Here is a 23,738-nt window from a genome sequence, read left to right as displayed (position 1 = left end):
CCTCTTTGCTTTCACTTCGAAAACAGTCGAGTAGTTTTGGTACAGGTTTTACAGTCACGGACCAAACACCATTAGGAAAACATCGGTTTATGGAAGATACTTTCAATGTCGCTTCAAAATGTTTAGATCATATCGCAGCTTCTGGCAGTCTGTGTTGTGAGTGAAGGAAAGAACTTTTGTATCAGCTGATTCTTTATTCGTTCTTTCAGCAACGACTTCTGATGGAAATTAAAATTGTGCATGGCAGCACGCAGAGCCGTAAGAGAAATTTCACCACAGGCTCATGATGGGCGAACTTCAACGAGGAAATACCGAGGTACACCACTTAAAAACACTAGGGTGAGCGGCAACACTTTTACGTCGCTTTACACACTTAACATGATTGCCCCTCGGTCTAAAAAAAATATCATGTATGCTGTGATGATTGATTGATTTCATGACGAGTGATCTCTTTCCTCTCCTCCAACACGACCCACGGTCCTCACCACAAGACGGAGGACCGCACAGAGAAAAGAACAGCCACTTCACCCCACCACCAGCCCAGGAGACACACTCATACATAAAACGTGTGTATACATGCACCGATCTACATGTTTGAGCGAGAAATACAAGACCACACGTATGAAGAGAAAACACCATTCATTCCTCCCATAACCTCGTCTCGCGCGCTCTCCAGCCCCCACCACACTCACCTACCACACCCCTGTCACTTTCTACTATCCCAAAACTTTCTACAGGAGACACACACAAGCACATATAATTCGTATAGTACGTACATCTTAGTGTGCGTGTGTATGGTGTAGCGGCACAAGTCCACAGAGAGAGATGAGGGATAGGCGTAAGACAACACTATCGTGAGAGGAGCAGGAGTGGTAGACGGGTGGCCTCCTCCAGCTTGGCGCGGCTGCGATGAAGCTCACTGTGACCACACGCGCCACTGACTCCTCTCTTGCCTCTGCTCTGCCACCAACTCGTTCCCTCCCTTGCCCGGACGTACGTACACACGCACGAACACAGCACTTGTTCACCACACACACACACACACACGCTTACACACTCACATGTACCCGCGCATGCTGCTCCCTCCTAGGTTTCTCCTGAACACCTGCGAGGATTAACTGCCTTATCCTTTCTTTCTCATAGTAATATATTTAAACAAACGTTGATAAATTAAACCAACGTTGAATAGAGATATAAAGTGGCACATAATTAAACATTCTTACAATCTACTTTAAACATTTTATACTTCATCTCTTTCTACTGTTAAACTGTTTTTACTCTTGCGTTAATGTTTTCGTATATCTTTAACATAAATAGATTGCCAGGGTACAGGGTGAAGGCAGCCAAATTCCTAAGACCTGTTTTGTGATTATGTATGTATGTATCATGTTTTCTTATTCTTAGTTTGTAAGTAGTAACTTGCAAACTAAGAATACGAAAACATGAATATATTAAGTGAAAAAAAATTGTGCTACACTCTTCTCCATGACTTCAGTCCCCATACCTAGTTCTTAGTCATAATATATGCAATAACTGTTTGTGACCGCTGGTAGATACCCGTAAGAGAGAGAGAGAGAGAGAGAGAGAGAGAGAGAGAGAGAGAGAGAGAGAGAGAGAGAGAGAGAGAGAGAGAGAGAGAGAGACCTAAAACAGGTCTCAGCAAAATTATACTCGTTACATTGTAGAAGAAAAAGCGTCGATGCACACACACACACACACACACACACACACACGTGTCAGATAGAAGAAAAACAAAAGCTTAAACAACTCTTGTGAAAAAAAGAAAAAAAAGTCAGGCTGAAAAAGAGAAAAAAATCTACATGTATGTGAACCTTAACGCGCGCGCGCGCACACACACACACACACACACACACACACACACACACACACACACACACACACACACACACACTGGTAAGTCACACTCTTAAAAAAAAAAAAAAACACAACCGATGTCACAACCTCCCTTCAAAAAACCTACTAACGTAATCTTTGCCATTGTGACCATAACGTATGCGCGCACACACACACACACACACACACACACACACACACACACACACACACACACACACACACACACACACCTTCATTGTATATGGTACGTCACACAAAAGTAACAAGTTTTTTCTTTTCCTTTTTTTATATAATAACGTAAGTAAACTCATTAGGAACGGAAGGTAGCAAAAGTATTGTCATGCTTGTGGTAATAAAAGTATCATGCGTAATAGTAACCAATCGTATTTAAACAGCATGCTGAATCTAGTGTTCTTATCTCATATCTCTTATCTCTGCCGTACTTGGGAGTCTTATCAGCGCCCTTACACCTCATGACATCACCGTTTACTAACCTCAAGGCTATTTTCAGACAGCCTACGAAAGTTCCACAGTAGACCAGTGCCAAACAATAACAAACACTTCAGTTCTTCTTCCTTCTCCTCTCCGTGTTCTTCCACGTGTTTAATTATCAAGGTAATTATGGGGACTCGGGAGACGGGAGTAATTAAAAGACTGACCCTGAAGAGGAGGAGGAGGAATAAAGTAAATAAACGCAAAAAATACACTGACACTAAGAAGAGAAATTACGGTTACCATCATTATTGTTGTTGTTGTTGTTGCTGTAGTCCTTCTTATCATCATCATCATCATCATCATCATCATCACACATACAAAACTGAAGATCAAAGGAAAATACTCAAAACTGAATAAACAAAGAAACATATATATAAGTAAATAAATAAATATGCAAATGAATAAATAGATAAATAAACAGGTAAATAAAATCTCAGGTACTTTAAAAGAGACAACTGAAATTTAACCTTAACTTGATAAAAAAAAAAGGAAAGAAGACTAATGACGTAGAGAGAGAGAGAGAGAGAGAGAGAGAGAGAGAGAGAGAGAGAGAGAGAGAGAGAGAGAGAGAGAGAGAGAGAGAGAGAAATTTAAGAGACAATCAAGATTTCACCTTAACTTTGATACCCTTCCCTCAGTCCCTGCCCTCTCAAAAAAAAAAAAAGATTCAATCACCCCCGTCCCTCCCCTTCAAAAAAAAAAAAAAAAAAATCAATCACCTTAAGAGTTACGGAGGTGAGAGTGGAGAAAGAAGAGGAGGAAGAGGAGGGAGAGGGAGAGGGGGAGGAGATAAGCTAATGATACTGTGATAGGCAGGAGGGGAGGGGGGGAAGAATGAGAGTGGAGGGAGAGGGTTAGCCAAGGTCACCTCAGTGATTATGCAGCACAGCTTGAGGAAAACTAGGTTAGCACTAATTACATCGCAAAAACATCCCTTTGACTGTTACTTCTGCAGGGCATGAACAAAAGCAAATCACTAATATGCGAGACAAAAAAAATATGAAAAATTCCCTTAGTGGGAGTGAAGCACACACACACACACACACACACACACACACACACACACACACACACGTGCGCGCGCGCGGACAAAAGGGTATCAATTGAAGGGGCATTATAATACAGCACTCGTTGCCATGGTTTCCTTTTCTACCTCACAGGGTGGGCGAAGTTAATTGACTTTCGCTCCGGGCCGATGGTGAAAGGAAGCGACCAAGGAAGAGAGAGAGAGAGAGAGAGAGAGAGAGAGAGAGAGAGAGAGAGAGAGAGAGAGAGAGAGAGAGAGAGAGAGAGAGAGAGAGAGAGAGAGAGAGAATACACGAGGAATGTGAAGGATGTTCAAAAGACGACGAGTTGTGATGGAGTTCGATATGATTTTCTATAGATAGGACCGTGTGTGTGTGTGTGTGTGTGTGTGTGTGTGTGTGTGTGTGTGTGTGGTCCTGTTTCCGTCTCTCTCTCTCTCTCTCTCTCTCTCTCTCTCTCTCTCTCTCTCTCTCTCTCTCTCTCTCTCTCTCTCTCTCTCTCTCTCTCTCTCTCTCTCTCTCTATATATATATATATATATGCAGTCGTTCCTACAGTTCATGTTCTCCCCCTTGCTTCTATTATCTCTTCTTATAGTGTGTGTGTGTGTGTGTGTGTGTGTGTCAGTTCGCAGCCAGTCAGGCAGCCAGCCAGCCACACCTTACTGAACCGGAACACAATTAAGGCAGGTAATATTTCATGACGATGCAATTATTAAGTTTCGTCACCACTTCCAGACCTTCCCGCGTAGGTAGATAGGTAGGTAGGTAGGCAGGTAGGCTAGGCAGGTAATTTGGGTAGGTAGGTGTGCCCAGTCCACCTAACCCTGAACTTACACACATCGGACATTAGTTAGCTTAATAGTGTGAAAAGGAGCGTAACTAAGGACCTACAAACCTTGGCCGTGATATTAGTCTGTATCGAAACTATATTGAAATCTAAACATTATAGATTTATATTGCTAGTTCGTGCATGTCTGACCGAATAAAGGTGGAGGAATTAATGAACAGGTTATAAATAAAGTTTCCGAGAACTAAGTAGCTAAACATTTCCTGAAGTAGAATTAAGCGTAAGTATATATTAGTAAGAAACAAAGACACGGATATCCTTTCCCTTATACATATCTAACTAAATATGCACCAATGATATAATGATAATGCGTCCATCCATATACTTTCACAAACACCAAGGCAGTGCTGAGTCCCCGTCAAGTGGCTGTCTTCTGGGAAACCGTCGTTGACAAACCCCACGCGGGAGCCGCGGGTTACGTTAGCGTCGCTTCATTCGACGAAAAGCTTCACCATAATTAACTTTCAAAGCAACATTTCAGGCCAAGGCGAGTTTTAAGCAAGTGGAGGAAGGTGGGGGAGGGAGCCGAGAGAGGCAGCTATCCCCCACCAGTGTTCCAGGGGCGGGGAGAATGGGGGGAAGGGGAGAAAGAGAGGCTACTTCCGCTAGTTCCCTTCACCAGTCGAAGGTCGAGGCCGCCAAAGCAACAGCAGCAGCGGCAGCAGAGTCAGCCTCCCCCGCCACTCCACACACCCACCTAACAAACCATCCACTCTCATGACTTCCCTCCACCTAAATAATGCCTAACAACGATCCAAAACTCTAATATTAATTTTTCTTACAAGTAGATGCCATGGCAAACATATTTCATGTATAGATTTCACCTTAATATTTGTTTTCGTATGAGAAGCGTCTTTGTGAGGTGTGAGTTCTCTACAGTTTTATCAGCAAACTCCTATCAGATAGCTTGTTTATTTATTTACTTTTTTTTATGCACTGAGATAAGATGTCGACATTTCACCTCCCGAGCCAATTATTATTAGATTTAACTGCCTGAAATCACCACTTCTCTCTCCTCTAGCCTACCTGCCAAAAATAGCAAAGTGAAACTAAATTTGGAAGCGTCATAAGGTGGAGGAGGAAGAGGAGGAGGAGGAGGAGGAAAAGAAGAAGAAGAAGAAGAAGAAGAAGAAGAAGAAGAAGAAGAAGAAGAAGAAGAAGAAGAAGAAGAAGAAGATGCAGCAACTATTGCAATGTGAATTCCGTGGAGAGAGAGAGAGAGAGAGAGAGAGAGAGAGAGAGAGAGAGAGAGAGAGAGAGAGAGAGAGAGAGAGAGAGAGAGAGAGAGAGAGAGAGAGAATCACCTTCAACTACTACAATCACCTTCACTTACACCACTACCATTGCCACCACAGATAGATAGATAGATAGATAAATAAATAGATAAATAGATAGATGGATAGATTGATAGATAGATATATAGACAAATATATAGACAAATAGACAGACAAATAGATAGATAGACAAATAGCTAGATAGACAGATAGATAGATAGATAGGTAGATAGATAGGTAGATAGATAGATAGATAGATAGACAAATAAATAAAAAGACAAATAGATAGAAAAATAACAAAAACACAGACAGACAAATAGATAGATAGATAGATAGATAGACAAATAGATAGATAGATAGAAAAATAGATAGATAGATAGACAAATAGATAGCCAAATAGATTAACAGACAGACAGACAGACAGACAGACAGGTAGGCATGCGGAGATAGATAAATAGACAAATAGATAAATATATAAAGTGATTGACTGGTAGGTAGATACTGACCACCAAAAGTTATCTACGCAAAATAATCATAAAACAGGAGAGCACGATGATTCAAATACGAGTATGGTCATAACAACATAAAAACGAGAAAATGATATCAGTTTAATTAAATAAAAGTATCAAATATAACAGATAATAAGAAAATAAATAAATAAATGAATAAATAAACACTGAGAAACAAGCAAGTGTCCAAATCAACCACTGCCGCCACCACCACCGCCACCGCCACCATCACGCCACCCGCACCCCAGTGTTGCCAGGGTCCTCGTCATTGGCACGCAGTAACACGTCCCCTGCTCTGCCAACACTGCCTCTCTGCATCACAGGGCCATTCCAACACCACTCTTCCATGGGGTAAATTGACTTGCCACAATTCGAAACATTAATGGTCGAGTGTATATTTAGATTTTCCAGAAGATAGAGTTGTTATGTACAAAGATTAATTTGCCGATTTAATTATATTAGATTGATGTGTCATGTGTGACATGTACAGAGATGCCGACTTTTTTTATGTAATCCAGGGCAACAACGATAACAAAAAAAAAAAAGCCCGCTGAAGGTGCCAGTCCCTCTAGGGTTTAGTCACAAACAAATGATCTAAAACTTGAGGAGTGTTTTGAAACTTATTAGCTATAAATGGAAGCAATAAATAAATAAACAAATAAAGTAAAAAAGTAAGTAAATAAATGAAGATATAATAAAGGAAAGAAAGAAAGAATTAAAACCAACGGAAGGTTATTATATAAAAACAAAACACAAGTGACTCTCCCTGCTTATTCCTTACACTCATACCCACCAATATACATTGATACTGATGGCGTGTGGCGTATAAGGCGCTGACTATTACTAATGGACAGGAGGAAAAAAGTAGCGTTTCCTGTAAATCCAGATACGTCAAATTTCACTAGTTTCACCTCAATGACGAAACAGCGGAAGTTCTGGGCCTCCAATGACACACTCCTAGGTCTACCCCATAAGTCTACATACACGAGCCCTGAGTGGAGGAGGGAGTGAATGAAGGGAGTCGCAAGAACCAGACATGACACGCTTAAATCTACACACACATGAGCGTTGAGTGAAGGAGAGAGTAAGTGAAACGAGACAGAAGCGGTACCAGACACCAGGAATCATGTGAGAGGGAGTGAGAGGTGTACGAGAAAGTAAGGAGAATGAAACGATTATGAATAGGGAAGGAAGGGTGTAAGTGAAGGGAATCATAAGCAGTAAGAGCCATCAGTGGTCGTGTGGTAGGGACTGAGAAGTGTGCGGGGAAGTGAAGAGAATGAAACGATGATGTACTTGGAGAGAGAGAGAGAGAGAGAGAGAGAGAGAGAGAGAGAGAGAGAGAGAGAGAGAGAGAGAGAGAGAGAGAGAGAGAGAGAGAGAAATGTGATTGCTATGGTCTTCCTCAAGTTTAATAGAATGACGCGGTGTATGTTCAGAGTATGATTTCGAAATTTATCAATAATTATTAAAAAAATAATAATGAATAGATAAACAAATAAATAAAGTCCTCAGGTGAACAACATGCTACACCTACACAGTTAATGAAAACAAGTAATAAAACAAATATATAGATAAAATAAAACTATGCTGTAAGTAAAAAAAAAAAATAAATAAAATAAAAAAAAATAATAATACATGAATAAAATTAAATAGAAAGATAAACAAATAAATAGATAAACGATAAGATTAGTTGAAACTGTCTTAATGTAACCCACATTCATAATCGATCACAAAACTTATCATTATCCACAAAATTAGCCACTGACTCACTTGCTGCTTGTGTATGGGACCAAAACCTTATCATTGGTCACAGAGGCGACCACTGATGTCATAACCGAACACTGACGAACACCACACCACACACACTTCAGAATAATAACAATAAAAAAAATGATAATAATAATAGCCTTTTCATTGCGATAACCAACAATCCACACCACTAAAGATACTGTACAAGATGTACAGGAAAGAAAAGAGGGAAAAAAAAAAAGTTTCCAGTGTCTAGTCTATGTTATGTTTACAGATGTTTGTAAAGCAAAAATAAACAACTCGAGTGGTGTGCGATTAACGCCTGGTGTGCTAAAAAGCAGTCAGATGGTTTAATAAAATGTAAATGAAATAAAGTAAAATCAACAAATAAAAATAAATGAAAATTAAAATAAAAAAAAGAGAGAGAGGGATAACTACAATCATATTTAGTATGATTCACCTTCATATATCAAAAAAAAAAAAAAAAAATCCACAAAACCAATGACTAAGGTGATAAGTCAACCATACCCAGCACACACGTGAACTTACACACTCGTACACAAAAAGGAATCTGAAACTGTCACAAGGCAAATCCCCCAAAGCCTATTCAGTAGCGTAGGTATTATGGGGACAGTACTTATCTTGACGCACTGGCCCGTGTTCAGAAATGCTTTGCTCTCTCACCACGACTATTTTCAAAGGTCACAGAGATCAGCAACCGATTTCTTAAGACTTTTTTTTTCCTCTTAATAATGTAGAAATCTTGTTAATTTGTCACTAGAACTTTATAAACTCCCTTAAAAACCTGTTCACTTCAACTAGAGGTTTTGAAAGTAGTGGAGGTGGGGGCAGAAGTGTTTCAGAACAATACCGGCCATTAAACGATAAATGGTGATAGTGCAGCCCTCGCTCTACCTATCACCCCCACGGCGCGCATGACGCACAGGACCCACCCGAGGCCTCCGCCACCTCAGCGCTGCGCCACCCAGACTGTCATGGAGCGCCACAGGTTGCCTCCTCTCATGGCAACCTGCTGCTGCCTCCCAAGACCTGTTCTGCTGGTGCCTGTTACGTCATTAGTCTCCCTTCATAACCAACCGTCGAGCCACAGACTGCTTTGTTCATTATTCAACTGTTTTCGTTTTTATTTAAGTAATTCAAAATACATATATTTTGTCCGTATTTAGGTAACTATAAGATATTTTTATTTCACTGAAAAGTGAATTAAAGGTAAAACAATTGCAAACTCGAAAAAAAAAATGCATAACAAATAATTTCAAGATTAAGAAAATACGTAACAACAGAAGTGAATAGTGCAAACCGGTTTATTTTAAACATTCATATTTTAAAGCTTTAATTCCATTTCATGGGGAGGCACAAAAGGAAAAACAGTTATAGGTTTCAAGAAAAGTAAAACACTCAAATTATTCTTAGACAAAACAAAATTTAAGCATAAATTTCGAATCAAATATGAATGTGAACTTACCATAGGCCTATTTCCAAATATAAAATATACCTCCATTCATTAAGATTTATAATAAAAATCATACGCACAGTCTGCGTATCTAAGACCAAGAAAATGCTACACAATTTTCTATCAAGCAAAGAATGCGAGCATATCCATTTATATACGAGTTGCATTGTTCTCTAAATAATGACGCACTTACCACACACACGTCATGCATCATACCCCGGGCATACTCAATAAGGAAGAAGAAAAGGACACAACTCGTACTGCTGTCTTGAATTATCGCACACCTCTTGCACCAGATCACAATACAGTACAGCTTTAACATTCCACTGCTAAACAATATTTCTACACATAACTATCTACGAACAACGTTTGAAACATTTATTTATAAATTTTGCTCACTTTTACTAATCTCTTAAATAGTTTTGTAACATAGGACAGATTAGCCTCATACTCTCATTTTTTTTTTTCCTGCGTCCAAACAACCTATATTTAAAGTCGTCTAAACGTTAACAAACGACAAACATAGCAATAAAATGGCTCGTGTTACATTTCCTGCACTAGAACACCAGCAAGTGAAGGTCTGCAGGTTCCTCTCCCTTCGTTATACCCCGTGGATCACAAGTTATAGCTGCAGCAGGTGGGACCTTACAGTTACGGGGTTTGATTAGCAGTAGGAGGTAGCGAGGAAGTAGCAGGCGGCGGGGATGCAAACAATCGATCGCACCACACGCACGCCCGCTGCTTGATAACACAGGCGTACTACATGACACGCACGCCTTCTCCCAATCGAATCTACATATTAATAGCCTGACGCACCTGGAACATGTAGGGGAAAGTGAGATTAAAACTAACGCTAACTAGAATGGAGAGTAAGGAAGGAGGGTGAGAGGTGAGTTTAGAGGGATCAGGAAAAGGAGAAGGAAACGAAGAGGTAAAAGTGATGCTAACTAAAACGCAAATACAGAGTGAGGGAAAAGGGTGAGAAGTACATTAATTGGTAGTGATAATCTAATGTTAGTGAATGAAAAGAAAACGGAACTAAAACTAACGCTAAGTAAAAAAATAAAATAAAATAAAATAATTAATTAAATTAAATTAAATAAAAATATACACACTAAAAATATTAGTGAATGAAAAGAAAACGGAACTAAAACTAACTAAAACTAACGCTAAGTAAAAAAAAAAAAAAAAATTAATTAATTAAATTAAATTAAAATATACACACAGTGTATATTTTTAGTAGGAAGAAAAGTACTATACGTAAATTATTTTGCTGCTAATAGTAATCTAGAGCTAATGAGTTTAGAGGCACATGAAAAAGAAGGAGAGAGAGAAAAAAAAAATAAAAGAGCAAGTAAGCTAACAATATTAACAAAAATAATTCGTGGAGAGAATGACGAAGGACGGTGATCAGTACGTACACATTCTGTGGATTGAAACAGAAGGTAACCATTGAAATCAAACCTAAATCTTGCTATCTAAAACACGTATATAAGGAGGGAGAATTTTTCGAGATTTTTTTTCGTTTCTTTCTTTTTCCTTTTCTTTCTTTCTTTTTTCTTACCTTTTTTTTCGTGCATTTACTACATCGTCACCTTCATAAATAAACTGCCTACGTCATTTTTAATAGTTTCCAGAAAATAAAGACCAGAGAAGAAAATAATTTTCCTGATTTTCATACTGGAACCAAAAAATCCTGAGGTGAATTCTAGATCACTCACACCCTACGTACACTACACAGACGTGACGAAGGCAACGATATCAACAGATGCGCAACGTGATGACAAAACAAGCATGCATCCTGAAATCGCCGAGGAATGACTTGGGCAGAGTCTTTACGAGAGTGACGACATGTTAATCTTCTTGAGGTTAGGAGGGTACAGAAAAAAAGTAAATAAAAAAATAAACACAAAATAAACAGATAAGAATAATAATGATAACAATAGAAATAAATATATAAATATAATATAATAATAAATAGGTAGATAAATAAGTAAATGAATGAATATACAAATTAAAAAAAAATAGCTCCAGTAAAGATAAACCGCGCAATTACAAGACGCGGAACGGAAACGAGAGGAAGAGGACTCCTCGACAGTGGACAGCATGACAAAACATGACTGTTACTGCACACTGAATGTACCTGAGTAAGAGGCATCCCGAAAATATGAAGAAGAAGAAGAAGAAGAAGAAGAAGAAGAAGAAGAAGAAGAAGAAGAAGAAGATAAGGCAACAGGAATGATAACCCGTGATAACGAAAAAATAGAAAAAAAAGGGTGATGCAAAATATGGACCTTTTTTTTTTTTTGCAGAGTATTTGTTTTATACCAGTACGAGTCATTCTGAAGCTAGGAGCACCCGGAAAGAAAATTCAAAGAATAAATAAATGAATAAATAAAGAAAGATAGCGACAAGAGGGATAAACCAAGGTAATGAAAACGCGCTTACAGAACGAAGACAAAGATAAATGCAATATTATAACTCATTACTTTCTTCCTTTTTTTTTTCTCTCTCTCTCTCTTGCTTTCTTATCGTCTTTGCTAAACACTACTTTGTCTTACGAGGAAAAAGAAACAACAATATGAATACACCGCGCTAACAGTGAAGACAAAGATTAATGCAATAACCCGTTACTTTTTTCTTTCTAAACACTTAATCGTCCTCGCATTACGAATAGCCAGAAAATATAAGGAAAAAGCAACAGCAACAAGGCTACACAGCACTGACCAGAACGTGCACGCAAATTCAAGAGGAGAGGATAAAAATGCAATAATTCGTCATTTTTCTCCGTTTTTGTCACGTGGTAATCGTCCACGGATCACGAACACCCAGGAAACTGAAGGACAGAAAGGTGGCAACAAGGACACACTGAGCTGACAGAAGGTGAAGCAAACAGCGAAAAGTGAGGAGAATTCTATGATGGAGTGTAATAATTCATGATTTCTCAGTAACAATCTTCCTCATACGAACACCGGGAAAAGTGAAGGACAGCTCGGCAACAGGGACACACGTGAAACAAGCAATGGATAGTGAGCAGGAGAAAACCTACAGTGGAGTGAAATGATAAATGACTTTTCACAGTAGATCTACAACATCCTTAGGTTATGAACACCCGGGAAACTGAAGGACAGAAAGATGGCAACAAGGGCACACTGAGCTGATAGAACGTGAAACAAACAGTGAAAGTGAGGAGAATTCTATAATGGAGTGTAATAATTCACGACTTTTCGGTGTAGGTTTACTAATAACAATCTTCCTCAGGTTACGAACACCCGGAAAACTGAAGGACAAACTGCAATAATGACACACTGTGCCTACCGTACGTGAAAAAAACAGTGAAAGTGAGGAAAATTCTATAAAAAAGTGTAATAATTCATGACTTTTTCCACTAGATTTACCACACAACAATCTTCCTCTGGTTACGAACACCCGCAAAAGTTTAGGACAGCAATGCAACAAGAATACAAGTGGCTGACTGAACGTGGAACAGTGGAAAGTGAGGAGAAGTCTAGTGGAGTGAAATAATTGATGACTTTTCACAGGGAGAACTTTTCGAGATTTATTTATTTATTTTTTTTCGTTTATTTTCGTTTTTCGTTTTTCTTTATTTTTTTTTTTTTTATGATCACCCGGGAAACTGAAGGACAAAATACAACAAGGACAAACTAAGCTGACCGAACCTGAAACAAACAGTAAAAAGAGGAAAATTCTACAGAGGAGTCTAGTGATTAATGACTTCTCGGAATACTCGGAATATTAACCATAACATTTTTCCTCGAATTACGAATACCAAGAAAAACAAATAACAGCACAGAAAAAAAAAAAAAAAACAGCAACGACCTACCGTGCAGACTGGCACGATGCACAGTAAATTGCTTTGGTGATCACTTGCAGACGCGTTAATTAGTATAACATATGTGAAGAAAGAATTCCAATAATAATATTTTATCGCGTTCAACCCTAAGGTAAATATAAAAAAAAAAACTCTAATTTACATTATTACAAAGATCATTTAAGTTACTTATATATGACAAACTCTACTGAAAAAAAAATAAATATATAAAACAAAGAAAGAGACGAGACAGAGACACTAGGAAACATAGAAAATCTCAAATGAAAAGGAAGAAAGAAAGGAAAAGAAAAAAACGATAAAAAAACACTCGAAAATAAGACAAAAAGGAGGCATCAAATGAGGAAAGGAAAACAGATAAAAGAAAAAAGTAAGAAGAAAAAAAGAAAGAAGAAGAGAAAGATAAAAAGGAAAGAAAAAAAGAAGGAAATAACAAAAGAAAGAAGAAAAGAAAGAAGAAAGAAAAATAGAAAAGAAAGAAGGAACAAACAAAAAGAGGAGAAAGAAAAGGGATTAACGAGTTATAAAAAATTAATAAAGGAGATAAAGAATAAGACACTACTCAACACACACACACACACACACACACACACACACTACCTAACCCCACCCCAACACTCCCTACCACACACGAACGCGAACCACCCCTCCACAGACACACAAATTGAAAGACACAACACCAAGACTGCCTTACTTCCTCCTGGAGATGCAGATCACGACCTGAGGCATCGGCGCCACGACCACCACCACACGAGGCACCACCAGCAGAGGGTCACAGACAACCACCACCACAAAGGTACTCTGGTCGCCAAACACCTTCGGACCGGGCAGAGCAGCCGCGTACACCCACTACCACCGGCGCGCACATAGACACACGCACGCACACACACGTAGGTACAACACAAGTCTAGGTGCGTTGAGGTTTTGGTGTATTAGTGCACACACGCGCTAGTCAAATGAGTTACGTTCTACCTGTGCGCTCACCTGGGAGAGACTACCTGTACATGTATATACACCATTACTCCTGACCTCGACATGCTCTCTCTCTCTCTCTCTCTCTCTCTCTCGCTCTCGACTTTTTTTTTCCCCCCCCTATCTCTCTTATTCACCCCCACAACTCTCTCTCCCTCTCTCTAATCTCCCAGTTAGGAAATAGCTTGGTGGTTGCGCACGGCGTGTCTCTCCTGCAGGTGTGACACGGCGGCCTCCTCCCGGCGCCAGATAATGAGGTAATGAGCAACAACCAGGTGGTGATTCACAGGTAAGTGTTAATTGTGTCATAAACCATCGGAACGTTAGGAAATTGTCGTTGTTGTTGTCGTTGTAGTAGTTGTAGTAGTAGTAGTAGTAGTTGTTGTTGTTGTTGTTGCACTTGGTGGTTTATGTGTGTGTCAGTGACCTTCGTTTCTGTGTACGTGTGTATTATACGGGCGAGCGAGCACACACACACACACACACACACACACACACACATATACGCATACACACCCAGAGAGAGAGAGAGAGAGAGAGAGAGAGAGAGAGAGAGAGAGAGAGAGAGAGAGAGAGAGAGAGAGAGAAAACAAATAGACAAACAAACAGACACCAAAACCATGAATGGCAAACACACAAAGAAAAATCACGCAACAACTTAACAGCATATCATGACGAAATCTCGAAATATTTACACTACTTATCAGTGGCCAGCAAACAGCAAGTCAGTCACCTCTCACGCTCCTTATCGAAGTATCAACATTCACCATACATACTCACATTACTGTCTCCACGCCTAAGCCGCGTCCTCATCGCCTCCTCCCCCCGCCTCCTGCCTTGCTTGCTTCACGATCTCCAAATGTCATGATGAAATTTTAACTATGCAATCACAGTGCAACTCCAGCTTACGGCGGCGACCTGGCAGGAACAAGAAGGCGAGACAAGACTGGCTTACATATACTCTAATTGGGTTAATTGGGGCATGGCTGGGTTAGTTGGGAGGATGCAAAGCTGTTTAATATTCGTATAGATTCCCTCGTAAGTATATTTCCCTAATGAGCATCACAGGACTTCCCCCAAACTAATTCCACAAAACGAGCTTACATATCTTTTACTCGTTGACTTAGCTGTGGTGTAGCTGGGTTAGTTGAAGAGATGCAAAGCTATTCAGTTCACATAACTTTCCTATCAAGTCAATTTTTTTTTTTTTTATGATCATTACAAGACTTCGCCTCCAAACTAATGCTACAAGACTGTCTTACGTATCTTTCGCTATTTGGGTTAGTTAAGATGGTGAAAAACTGTGTAATTCATGTAAGTTTCTCTCTCCATTTCCTTACGAGCATCACATCCGCCAAACTAATCTCTTCTTTGATTTAATGACGTTAGGTGAAGTTAGGGATGGGCTAAGTTTCGATTGTGGGAAGTTTATCAAGGTGGAGTGGTTAGTTTTTGGTGATTTTACTTAATAGAGGAGTCTTTCGTGGGTGTCTACTTGGGTGGAGTGAACAAGGAAAGGACACGCTTCTAGTTTAGTTTGGTTGTTTGGAAGGTAAATATTATTATTGCCTTTGTAACTCACGGCATTTCTGACGGTGCAAAGGCGTTCGTTCACTTTTATTGTTATTGTTATTATTATTATTATATTTTCACTGCACGTCAAGAGTCTGACCAAAGACACAAAACTGAGCAAAATAAAAGAAAGAGAAAAAAAGAAAAAAAATACTGATAGAAAAAAGAAAGACACAAAGAAAGAAAGAGAAATAAAAAAAGAAAGACCACTCATTATACCACTCCCACCAAAAAAAAAAAAAAAAAAAAAAAACGAAACCAACCAACAAGCAAACAAAACCAAAACAAACAAATGCATAACTACACTGCACAAAAATATAGCAAATAAAGAGGACCAAAATTAATTTGAGACATCTTGATCTCCCACGCCCCCTCCCCCCTTGTAATGCCCTGAAGTGTATATATATATATATATATATATATATATATATATATATATATATATATATATATATATATATATATATATATATATATATATATATATATATATATAAAGGAGACGCGTTCGTGGTCCTGTGCATAATACAGACACTGGGTTGGTATGTGAGTGATGCGCGGAAGGCGTGAGGCGCATACACCAGTGGCCGCGCTGCATAAACAAGAGAGCGCTGCGCAGAATGCCTGACGAAGTTCACCGCGCAAGTTATTTATTATTTTATTTATTTACTTTTTTTTTTTTTCTCTCTCTCTCCGTGGTGTTTAGACTTTTCATGATGCTCTCTTTCATTCTTCTTTATCTTTTATTATGTATACTCGTTTCATTCACATCCATATTTTTTTTTCTTTTCTTTTTGATTTATTATACTTATTTATGCTTCTATTACTGGTTGTTGGGATTAACTGACGGATTGACTGATTGATTGTCTGTATGTGAATTTTTGTTTCTTTATTCAGTCTTCTCATTCACATTACTAGTGGGATTAATTGACTGACTGATGGGTTAATTGTGTGTGTTGATTGTTGTATGTTCCTTTATACATTCTTCTCATTCATCTGTGGTTGCCGAGATTAATTGACTGATTGACTGATTGACTGATTGTTTAATAGATTGATTACAGCGCCTTGAATCAATCACTCAGACAGTCAACACCTCGCCGCCGCTGACTATTATGTGGAGTTGATTTGACAAGGGAACTCACACACACACACACACACACACACACACACACACACACACACACACACACACGAAAAATAATAAGACCAGGAAAAACTTTCTTCTCTGTCAATGTATCTGTTCCTCATGCACCAGGAAAATACGACAGTACTTAATAATGAATAATTCAACTCCTTAAAAACAGAAGAGTAAATTTGTCAGAGTATGAAAGGTGCATGAATAAAAGAAGAGGAAGTATTATCTGTGTCAATTAAAATACAAAATTAATTAGAAGATATACTACCGTAGTAAACTCTGAAACTCTTTGCTTGCTTCTGTATTTTCCTCTTCCTTTCACGAACTTTTTTTTATGAGGGAGGCTTCAAGACATTTAACCTCAAGTTTTTGATAACCCTTCTAGCTTTCTCTTAAGGGTCTGCCACCTCAGTGGACTTTTCTTTTTCTTCCTTTTTTTGTTGCTTTAGGTCAGTGTCCCTCTTACACAGAAAAAATCCACTTTAAAGTAGATAAACTGTATATAATAGAAAACAACCATAATAAAATAGCAGAGAAATAGATGAAAAAAAAAGGAAGTATTACAAATGAATACCAATGAAGATATAAAATGAAGATAAAAACATACCAAAAATAAATATCTTAAAAAATAACAAACTAAAAAAAAAGCTAATAATAATAAAAATGGTAACAATAATAATAATAATAATAATAATAATAATAATAATAATAATGATAATAATAATAGTAATAACAATAACAATACAATGAAATGCACCAATAAACAAATAATATAAACAGTAAAACAAAAGTAAAATAAAATACCAGTGTTGTAGGAGAAATACACAGAGACCCGTCTCTGTGTGCCGAGCACATAACAGAGGTGATAGTGTCTGACATGGAGGTGTATGTTCCTCACTTTTTCTCTCGACCTAAACTTTCCAAACCTTGGTTTAACACAGCCTGTTCTCGTGATATACGTGATTAAGAGGTGAACCACAAAAGGTACTTGAGCCTTCCATCACCAGAATCTCATGCACTTTATATTTCTGCCCAGAACCGTGCCAAGTCTGTTCTCTAACTAGCCAAAAAACTTCTTCATTGATAGAAAATGTCTAACTCTTTCAAGATCTAACTCCCCTCGTGATTTCTGGCACCTATCCAAAAACACCTCCAATAAAAACATGAGAATAAATAAGGGAAGCTGCAAAAAGCCATCAGGCCCGCACGTGCCATTCCCTGTATGAAGTGTACTTACCTATTTTCATCTTATTTAACTATATTTAACTTTGCTTCTTCTTCTTTCCCTCCTTTATTTCAACCAGATGGCACCACTGTTATCACATCTATCTGTAAAGCTGAACTCTTCGCTCAAACCTTTGCTAAAAACTCTATCTTGGATGATTCAGGGCTTGTTCCTCCCTCTCCTCCACCCTCTGACTACTTCATGCTACCTATTAAAATTCTTTGCAATGATGTTTTCCATGCCCTCACTGGCCTAAACCCTCGGAAGGCTTATGGAACTGATGGGGTTCTCCTATTGTTCTCCGAAACTGCGCCTCCGTGCTTGCATCTTACCTAGTCAAATTCTTTCAGCTCTGTTTGTCAACATCTACCTTTCCTTCTTGCTGGTAGTTTGCCTACATTTAACATGTTCCTTAAAAAAAGTAATCGTTCTAATCGCTCAAATTACCGTCCTATTGTTTTAATTTCCTGCCTATCTAAAGATTTTTATTTATTTATTTTTTTTTTTTTTTATTTTTCCTCAACAGCAAGATTCTTAAACATCTATCATTTCACAACCTTTTATCTGATCGCCAGTATGGGTTCCGTCAAGGCCGCTCTACTGGTGATCTTCTGGCTTTCCTTACTGAGTCTTGGTCATCCTCTTTTAGAGATTTTTGTGAAACTTTTGCTGTTGCATTGGACATATCAAAAGCTTTTGATAGAGTCTGGCACAAAGCTTTGATTTCCAAACTACACTCCTACAGCTTCTATCCTTCTCTCTGTAACTTCATCTCAAGTTTCCTTTCTGATCGTTCTGTTGCTGCTGTGGTAGACGGTCACTATTCTTCTAAATCTATTAACAGTGGTGTTCCTCAGGGTTCTGTCCACTTTCTTCCTATTATTCATCGATGACCTAGACCAAATTTCTTGTCCTATCCACTCATTCGCTGATGATACCACCCTGCACTTTTCCACGTCTTTTTGTAGACATACAAACCCCTCGGGAAATAGACTTCACGCAGGGATGCCACAGAACGACTGACTTCTCTAAAATTTTTGATTGGCGGCAGAGCAAACTTAGTATTCTTCAGTGCCTCGAAAACTCAATTCCTCCATCTGTCAACTCAACACAACTTTCCCCTCTTCTTCAATGACACCCAACCGTCCACCTCTTCTACACTGAACATCTTTGGTCTGTCCTTTTCTTATAATCTAAATTGGAAACTCCACATCATCTCATCTCTAGCTAAAACAGCTTTTATAAAGTCAGGCGTTCTGAGATGTCTCCACCAGTTTTTCTCACCCTGCCAACTGTTCTGTATAGGGGCCTTATCCGTTCATGTATGGAGTATGCTTCAAATGTCTCGGGTGGGGTTGGGGGGGGGTTTCCACTCATACCGCTCTTCAGACAGGGTGTAATCAAAAGCTTTTCGTCTCATCAACTCCTCTCCTCTAACTGACTGTCTTCAGCCTCTTTCTCATCGCCGCAATGTTGCATCTCTTGATATCTTCTGCCACTATTTTCATGCTAACTGCATGTCTCCCCTCTTTCCACGGCTTCGCTGCAGAAGACTTTCTTCTGTCTCTCACCTCTATTCTGTTCACCCCTCTAATGCAAGAGCTAACCAGTATTCTCAATTATTCATCCCTTGCCTGTTTCTGTATTTCCACCTTCCTATGACTTAAACTCTTTCAAGAGGGAGGTTTCAAGACACTTATCCCTCAATCTTTGACTACCGCTTTGGACCTTATTCGGGGACCAGGATCTCAGTGGTTTTTTTTTTTTTTTCTTCTTATTAGATTTTTGTTTTCCTTGGCTGGTGTCCCTCCTACATAAAAAAAAAAAAAAAATAAAAATTCCAGCAGACACAGGAGACCATAACAACAACAAAACACACGGAATCTGATGGAACGTTTATTAAGTAATCACAATTATGTATAGATATCCCTAGGGGGCTAAATGTTAGGTATGTTCGTTGCCTTAAATAATAGTAATAAGAATAAGAACATGCTAATCTTTCTTCCTCCTCATCTTCTTACGCAGCTATAACAATAACAACAAGGCCCGTCTTTTGAAATGCTTCGCTCTCTCACCACGACTACTTTCAAAGGCCACGGAGATAATGAGTCACGTTCTGAAGAGTGTTTCTCCTGTAAATAATGCAGAAAATCTTGTTAATCTGTCACTAGAACTGTAAAAAACACCCGTGCAAACCCGTGTAACTTCAACTAGTAAAGCCTTTTGAATGTAGTGGAGATGCCGCGCAGAAGTGTTTCAGAATACGGTCCTAAGATGCGCTGCCTTGAAGGAGAGCCGGTGTCAAGAGTTACAACGTGATAGAGTACACACATCAAACAATGGAAAACACCTTATACCATCTAAATATCACGGGAGTCTTGGGCTAGGTGGTGGTGGTGGTGGTGGCTGGCGGGGCTGATGTGGACGAGGCAAGACAAGGTGGTAAAGACTGCGAGGGACGTATGTGAGTGTGAAGGTGAGAGTTTTGTAAGCAGTAGTGAGGGGTGGTAGTGGTAGTGGTGGTGGTGGTGGTGGTGGTGGCTGTGATAGTAGTAGTAGTAGTAGTAGTAGTAGTAGTACAAGGAGTAATGGAAGAAGAACAAGAACAAGAACAACAAGAACAACAAGAAAAGAAGAAAATAAAAAGAAAAGTAGTAGTAGTAGTAGTAGTAGTAGTAGTAGTAGTAGTAGTAGTAGTAGTAGTAGTAGTAGTAGTAGTAGTAGTAGTAGAAGTAGTAGCAGTAGTAGTAGCAGTAGGCAATAGATTGTTGAGGTAAGTGCAATGATGACTATGAATCGAGACTTGCTATGTATTCCTGTTAAGGTTATCGAACACCTTCATATGGTCCTCCGTGAGCTGCGTGAAGACTTCCTGAGCGTAAGTTCGAGTCATGCAAGAGGAAGTCACGGCATATAGAACTGCTCATCACCTTAGCAGCCCATTCTAATCACCGGGAACTGCATTACCGCGCTTCAGCAACGAGATCATATGGCGCCAGATACATTCACGACAGGGCGCTACCTCTCCCACTAAGGAACTGAAAGAGCGCTACTTCTCTCACTAAGGAACTGCCACGAATACAAATATCGAAGTCTCAACGTTTAGTTCGTCTCTTCAGGCAATGGGAAGGAAAAGGACCTGCGTGAACGGACTGGACAACTCCCGGCGTGCTGATGACTAAGGGTTTCATCACGCAGTGCAGGACAGGATTCTGAAACGCTTTCCTCTCTCACCGCGACTATATTCACAGACCACAGAGATGATTGACCGGGTTCTTAAGAGCGTTCCTCATAATAATGTAAAAATCTTGTTAATCTGTCACAAGAACCATACTCTTGAAAACCCGTGTCACTTCTATCTACAAGTCTTTTTGAGAGTAGTCTGGATGCGGCGAAGCGTTGCAGAATGTGGTCCATAATGAGGTGCAATGTCAGTGGTGATTTCTGGTGCCAGTGTGACACAAAAGCACCACTGCATACAGGCACAGCTTATCTGCCTTCCTCACTGTGCACACAGTCACCAGCGTTTTATCACCACGTGAGGCGGAAGAAAGCCTGCCCCAGCCATTTTGAGACCACTATCTACTTTTATCATTAATGGAGGTAATTTGAATTGTGTTGCTCAACTTGATATGACAGTGACACCTAATACGGACTTTGATTTCCTTATAATAGCTACTCTTTATATATATATATATATATATATATATATATATATATATATATATATATATATATATATATATATATATATATATATATATATATATATATATATATATATACCTATGTACAATTCTTACATACAAACACCTGAATTTTCGGACATCTTAACTGAAAGGCAAAGGTATGTACTCATATCAAAGGTAGCTACTCTGGGGGAACCAAACGATGCGAACTGTCACCACAACATAAGGAGAGCCATGGCAGCGGCGGCGGTGCGGCAAGGCAACCAGAACAGATCACTGAGTCACTGGTGGGGGTGCAATAATAGCGACGGGCCACTTTCATAGCAGCCTCAGGGACAGGAGAGGAGGAGGAGGAGGAGGAGGAGGAGGAGGAGGAGGTAAGTATTGCACAGCTCCTCTTCCCCTTCACTAACTTTCACGGTTCCTCCCACGCATTATTTACTTCCCAGAAAATCCTATGACGCTCGATTTCTGTAGCATAAGCGAGTCACTGCTCACAACACTACGATCCGTGTGATTAGACAACCAATTCCCTGAACAGCCTCGCGCGGGAGAAAAAGAAACTGTAGCACATCAAACATATTACGCCTGATTATTTCTCGTGGATTGTAAGAGGAAGGGGGAATGTCTTCTTGGTAAGCTGTCTATAAGCCTCTTACGCCTCACATTAATCTTCGCTAAAACACCTGGCTATACTCTCACTCTCTTTCTCTCAAGGGTGATGGAGTATTTTCATTACAGTACTCTCTCATTCCACATAGAGAAATCTCCGCTAACTTTCACTCTTTATCGATAAAAATAATTTAGTTACCCTAGACGTTTGCTTAAGTTTTAGAAGTCCTTTCACATGATATTCAGGTCAACTTATCACATCATTCCGAGGTAATAAGAATAATAAAAAGTAAGGTAATAGAAATGAGCGACCTTCCCTATCCAGGAAACTCAAGTTGAAAGAAGACTAAACATAATCTTCGCGTCTCGACAAATCTTGGAAAGCGATGAAGAGCTACGCAAAACAATCAAAGTAGGAAAGATGGTCAGGAAACTCAGACTGAAGAAAGACTTAACATTATCTTGAACGTCTCGACAAGTCCTGAAGAGCGACGAAGAGCTATACAAAAAATATACGAGGAAAGATGGTAAGGATACTCAGACAAAAGGAAGACTAAACATTATCTTGAACGTTTCCACAAGTCTTAAAAAGCGGCGAAGAGCGATGCAAAATATATACAAGGAAAGGGGTAAGGATACTCAGACTGAAAGAAGATAGAGTTATAAAAAGAAAAAGAAAAAAAAAAATAGACAAGAAAATATGATAAGGAAACTCAGACTAAACATTATCTTAAAGTTTCGACGAAGAGCTGCGGAGGAAACGTGGGAGAATATACAACACTGCTTCACCCTGAGTTTCCATATTGCCATTCCCACTCACTCAGCTTTTCCCGTGGGACTTACGCTGCACTAACCCAACATTCCATTCAGTTTTAGAAAGTACACGTTGCCAGGTTCAGGGAAAACAAGGGAGTGGGTCACGGATAAGTACCAGTTGTGTGTACCTGCGTTAGCCTTGTACCTTGACAATGCTGTGGGAGGGAGGGAGGGATTACCTGCTCCCTGGCCTCCTGTTCTCCCTGCTAACATTGAGCACTCACGCAACAGGGAGAAATTAACTATACATTAAAAACTTCCTTGGTAACCGAAAAAAAGAAAATTGTACAGGTTTTGTTACTGAAGGATAGGTTTACGTAGTTTGTGGAAATGTACAGTACGTATAATGAGTTATGCTGAGATGCCGTGAGAAACAAACAATACAATAAAACCTCTCTTGGTAACCAGAAAAAAAAAAAAAAAGTGTGTACGTGTATTTTGTTACTGAAGGAAATCGAAGTGTTTCGGGGAGTGCATGTTGCAAGTTTTGCTAAGATGACGTGAGAAACAAAACAATAATAAACGTGTAGGCCTGAAGGCTTCTCGTAGCTTCCCTTACTTTCTTACGTTCTTACAAAAACTTCATCGGTAACTAGAAAGAAAAAAAAAAAAAAAATACAGGTTTTGCTACT

General features: G+C 39.2%; 1 protein-coding gene across 1 annotated transcript in view; it reads right to left on the bottom strand.

Annotated features, from left to right (window-relative positions):
* LOC135102715 (casein kinase I-like) overlaps positions 1-14,047 on the bottom strand; it is a 77,198-nt gene extending 63,151 nt beyond the window's left edge. Inside the window, 1 exon segment of the mRNA XM_064008206.1 lies at positions 13,780-14,047. Within this exon segment, the coding sequence (XP_063864276.1) occupies positions 13,780-13,814 (35 nt within the window). The 5' untranslated portion in view covers positions 13,815-14,047.
* Positions 14,048-23,738: the final 9,691 nt, after the last annotated feature.

Source organism: Scylla paramamosain, chromosome 8 (genome assembly GCF_035594125.1).
Source record: "Scylla paramamosain isolate STU-SP2022 chromosome 8, ASM3559412v1, whole genome shotgun sequence".
Taxonomy (NCBI): Eukaryota; Metazoa; Arthropoda; class Malacostraca; order Decapoda; family Portunidae; genus Scylla; species Scylla paramamosain.
The sequence above is the reverse complement of the archived record's forward strand: the minus strand, read 5'-3'. Positions and strand labels throughout refer to the sequence as shown.